Source organism: Parus major, chromosome 11, assembly GCF_001522545.3.
Source record: "Parus major isolate Abel chromosome 11, Parus_major1.1, whole genome shotgun sequence".
Classification (NCBI taxonomy): domain Eukaryota; kingdom Metazoa; phylum Chordata; class Aves; order Passeriformes; family Paridae; genus Parus; species Parus major.
In genome coordinates this window covers 6,206,766-6,211,649 of record NC_031780.1, presented here as the reverse complement: position 1 = coordinate 6,211,649, position 4,884 = coordinate 6,206,766, and the positions used below count along the sequence as shown (strand labels likewise).

At 60.0% G+C, this 4,884-nt stretch overlaps 1 protein-coding gene across 1 annotated transcript; it reads left to right on the top strand.

The window, feature by feature from the left end:
- The first annotated feature begins 966 nt into the window (after positions 1 to 966).
- On the top strand, positions 967 to 4,884 carry MMP15 (matrix metallopeptidase 15). The gene is made up of 9 exons (XM_015639511.3): positions 967 to 1,129; positions 1,382 to 1,504; positions 1,614 to 1,921; positions 2,158 to 2,319; positions 2,441 to 2,664; positions 2,781 to 2,919; positions 3,158 to 3,308; positions 3,424 to 3,539; positions 3,788 to 4,884. The coding sequence occupies exons 1-9, from the start codon at positions 1,026 to 1,028 to the stop codon at positions 4,225 to 4,227; spliced, it is 1,767 nt and encodes a 588-aa protein (XP_015494997.1). The 5' UTR covers positions 967 to 1,025; the 3' UTR covers positions 4,228 to 4,884.

Sequence of the window (4,884 nt, the reverse complement as noted above, 5' to 3'; positions counted from 1 at the left end):
GTCGCCCCCCGGGGTGGCGGGCAGCGGGCGCTGGGTGTGGGGAGGGAGCGCTTTGTGCTCGGCGGGGGAGGGGGTGAAAGGGGCTTTTGAGAAAGGCTCTGCTCCACCACCCTGCCGGGGGAAGGGGAGTGGGTGTAGAAGAAATAGATTTAATGTTTTTAGAAATACGAATGTTAAGCCCTTTTTTGAAAAAAAAAAATAGTGATAGGAAAAGGATTGGGATTGGGAAAGGATTGGAGAACCTGGAGAAAAAGACTTGGAAAAGAAAAAAGACTTGGAAGAGGAATAAGACTTGGAAAAGGAGAAAGATTTGGAAGAGGAATAAGACTTGGAAAAGGAAAAAGAATTGGAAGGAATTTAGGAAAAAAGCTTTAAAGATTAAAAGGACCCCCCCCCCCCTAATTTGGAAAATAAAAGCGAGGAATAAGAGGGAAAAAGAAAGTTACAAAAGAGTAATAATAAAGATAAAAATAAAATGCAATTAAAGCAGACAAGAGGAGGCGGAGGCTGGGGCAGGAAGGAAGAGCCCCGGCGGGCGTGCCCCAGCACCCTCCTGCCCCCCGCCCTGGAGCTGCAGCCCCGCAGGACAGAAGCCCCTTTGTGGGTGCAGCCCGGGGTGAGGGTCCCAGGCTTCACATCCCTCAGCAGCTCCCAGAGGACGCCTCCAGAGGAGGACGGAGACGGGCAGCCTGCAGGCAGCCTGGCCCCCTGCCAGCTGCCTCGTCCCTGGAGTCAGAGCATCCGGCAGCAGCCCCCCGAGTTTGCCGGATCCCCCACCTTTCAGGCAGGGCAAGGACCCTGTGCCCTGCTGCCGCACCGCTGCCTGCTCAGGGCTGGCATTTGCTGCTGGCAGCTGGCACTGACCCCTGGGGTACAGCTGGGCAGGGGGACGGATCCTTCCCCAGTGGGTGTTGGGGAGCTCCAGGTCCCACGGTGGGGCCGCTCCCTGCCGGGGCTGACGTGCGGCTCTCCCGGTGCAGGCATGGCTGCGGCTCTATGGGTACCTGCCGCAGCCCAGCCGCCGGATGTCCACCATGCGCTCGGCTCAGACCTTCTCCGCGGCGCTTGCCGAGATGCAGAAGTTCTATGGCATCACCGTCACCGGCGTCCTGGACGAGGAGACCAAGGCGTGAGTTTCTCCACTGTCCCCTCACTCAAGCAGATGGCAGCTCTGCTCCCAGGCTCTGTGGTTTTCTCTGACAGCCCCAGGGCTCTGCCAGCGCCTGGAAAAGTGGGTGCTGTCCTCCTTGGGAGCTGCTTCTCCCCTTTCGGGGGCTGCATCTCTGCAGCCAGGATATTGTCCCTGCTGTCTGTGGGTGCTGTAACCCCTCAGGGACCTTGGCTGGGGTGGGCTGAGCCCTGGCTTGATGTCTCCTGGCAGGTGGATGAAACGTCCCCGCTGTGGGGTCCCGGATCAGTTTGGAGCACGGATGAAGTCCAACATGCGTCGGAAGCGGTACGCGCTGACAGGGCGGCGCTGGAGCCAGAATCACCTCACCTTCAGGTACCCAACACTGCCAGGGATTCCCTCCCCCCAGCCCATGGAGAGCCATGGATCCCCTCAGGGAGTGAGTGCTGCCCCAGGCCTTCCCTAGTGAATTCTGTATCCCCAGCATCCAAAACTACACGGAGAAGCTGGGTCGGTACCACTCACACGAGGCTGTCCGACGAGCTTTCCGGGTGTGGGAGCAAGCCACGCCGCTGGTTTTCCGGGAGGTGGCCTATGAGGACATCCGGCAGAAGAGGAAGAAGGAGGCTGACATCATGGTGCTCTTTGCCTCTGGATTCCATGGAGATAGCTCTCCCTTTGATGGCCTTGGAGGATTTTTGGCTCATGCCTATTTTCCTGGCCCTGGCATGGGGGGCGACACGCATTTTGATTTGGATGAGCCCTGGACGCTGGAGAATGCAGATGTGTCTGGTGAGTTGAGGGCCAAGAAGTGGTAAAGGTGACCAGAGGAACCTGGTGGCCTTCTGGGCTGGAGGAGGAGGGGGGTCTGTGCTGGGGTGGACAGGGGTGGCAGAAAGAGCAGGTTCACCATGGGTGATGCAGGCCGATCCCACTGAAGTACCCCTGTTGCAGGGTGCTGGGTCCAGGGATCCACCTCATGTGTCATGTCCTTCATCCCCTTTTGCTGATGGTGCCTCTCCATGCAGGGAACAACCTTTTCCTGGTGGCTGTGCATGAGCTGGGGCACTCGCTGGGCTTGGAGCACTCCAGCAACCCCAGTGCTATCATGGCCCCCTTCTACCAGTGGATGGACACGGAGAACTTCCAGCTGCCTGAGGATGACCTCAAGGGCATCCAGCAGCTCTACGGTGAGGAGCTGGTTGGGGGATCATCCCAGAAATGGGATTGTGGGCATGTGTGTGGGGAAACTGAGGTACATGTGCTGTTGGTGTGCATCACTACATCACTTGTCTCACCTGCCTGATCCAGGTACTGCAGATGGGCACCCTCAGCCCACCAAGCCTTTGCCCACCGTGACACCCCGGAGACCTGGCAGGCCAGACCAGAGACCCCCTAAACCTCCCTCTCCAGGGAATCCAGAGCGACCACCCAAACCTGGCAGCCCTGACCGACCTGACCAGTATGGCCCTGACATCTGTGATGGGGACTTTGACACGGTGGCGGTGCTGCGTGGGGAGATGTTTGTATTCAAGGTACCTGCCAGGACCTCCTCCTGCCCCTTCCTTGGGTCTGTGGGTGGGAGGGCCCCTCAGCAAGGTGACTGTCCCTGTGTCCCCCCATGCTCTGCCAACACCCTGTTTCTTTCCAGGGCCGGTGGTTCTGGAGAGTCCGGCACAACCGGGTGCTGGACAACTACCCCATGCCTATTGGGCACTTCTGGCGGGGCCTCCCTGGGGACATCGATGCTGCCTATGAGAGGCATGACGGGAAATTTGTCTTCTTTAAAGGTGAGCAGGGAAGCTGGATGGGGAGGGCTGAGGTGGAAGCGAGACCCCAGTGTCCCCCACAAAGCTGCTGAGAGCTGGTTGGCTTCATCCTATCCTGACCGACCTCCCCAGCCAGAGCTGCTGTGTGATGCTAAGGGGTTGGGGTGGCCACAGGCATCTACCGCTATCCATTTGTGTATCTGCCATAGCAGTTGGACAGGACCTTCTCATCCCCCTTCTCCAACTCTTTCCACTCCAGGTGACCGGTACTGGCTCTTCCGAGAAGCCAACCTGGAGCCTGGGTACCCACAGCCCCTGGTCACCTATGGGCAGGGCATCCCCTACGACAGCATTGACACGGCTGTCTGGTGGGAACCCACGGGACACACCTTCTTCTTCCGTGGGGACAGGTGAGTGTCTGTGGGGTTCTCCCTGCTCTGCTGCTTCCTAGCCCCTGTCAGGGAGAGAACGTTGGGCAGCAGGGGACCCCTGTGCTCATCACCTACTCCCCACCTCCCTCCCCAGATACTGGCGCTTTAACGAGGACACACGCTCGGTGGACCCTGGGTACCCAAAGCCCATCTCTGTCTGGGTGGGCATCCCTCCCTCGCCCAAGGGAGCCTTCCTCAGCCCGGATGCCTGTAAGTAGAGGAGGAGAGAGGTGGATGGTGGTGGTGGTGGGTGTCTCAGGGATGAGATTATCCCTCTGATAGCCTGGCCTTATGGGATGGACTTGGGGACAGTGTCTGGAGTCAGCAGTGAATCCTTTTCTGAAGGATTTCACCAGTCCTGGAGCAAAATGCTGTCTTGGGCATCTCCAGAGGTGCCCAGGTTCTGCAGTGTCCTGTGCCCACCGACTTACCCCTTGTCTCCATCTTCGCTCCCCCAGCCTCCACCTACTTCTACAGAGGCACAAAGTACTGGAAGTTCGACAATGAGCGTCTCAAGACAGAGCCAGGCTATCCCAAATCCATCCTACGGGACTTCATGGGCTGTCACACAGAGCTGGTCCCAGACCCCAATCCCCGCTGGCCCGATGTGGACCGACCCCCCTTCAACCCTGATGGGGATGGGGGGACTGAAGGTGAGGAGGAGGAGGAAGAGGAAGATGAGGATTACAGCGAGGGAGATGGCCAGCCAGGCAGGGACGTGGACGTGGTGGTGCAGATCGATGAGTACACACGCACCATGAGTGTGGTCATGGTGCTGGTGCTGCTGGTGCTGCTGCTCTGCATCCTGGGCCTCATCTATGTCATCGTCCAGATGCAGAGGAAGGGCGCACCACGAATGCTCTTGTACTGCAAGCGCTCCTTGCAGGAGTGGGTCTGACCCTGGCTCCCTCCCCCAACTGCCCCCACCACCATGGTGCTAAGATGGACCTGACACCCCCTCCCCCTGACCCTCACCACGGCCTCGGCCCCTCTACCCCATTGTTGCTTGATGGCTCCAGCCTCAGAAAAGGGGGGATGCCCAACCCCCCCAGCCCCTCCAGAGCAGCCGGGCTGGGACCGGGGATGGTCATGGGGGGGCTGGAGGGCATCCAGGCCCTGCCTGCTCCCCAGTGCCTGTGCGTCCCCTAGCCGTGACCCTCAGGCTGCCACCCATCACGTGCCTGCATCTGCCATGGGTCCCTGCAGGGTCCCTTCCTCCTGTGTGAGCCCGCTGCAGCTGGGGTGGTGAGTGGGCTGGGGGGCTGCTCACAAGTGCTGCGGGCTGGCAGGTCTCAGCCACTGGCACCTGCGGTGGCAGGGAAGGGAGGGCTGAGCTCACGGCTGTGTTTCCTGTTGAACCACGGGGATACAGGGATGTGGTGCCTAAAGACAGCACGAGTTGGGAGATGCTGCCTCTGCAACCCTGCTGGGGCTCAGCTCGGTCCGGGCCCTGCTGCTGCCCCGTGGGACGAAGCCCTGGGGCACGTGGCCCTGTGGGCAGGGCAGCGGGCACGGCCGCCTTGTATGTCCATTAAACGGGTCGGGTGTGTGGAGA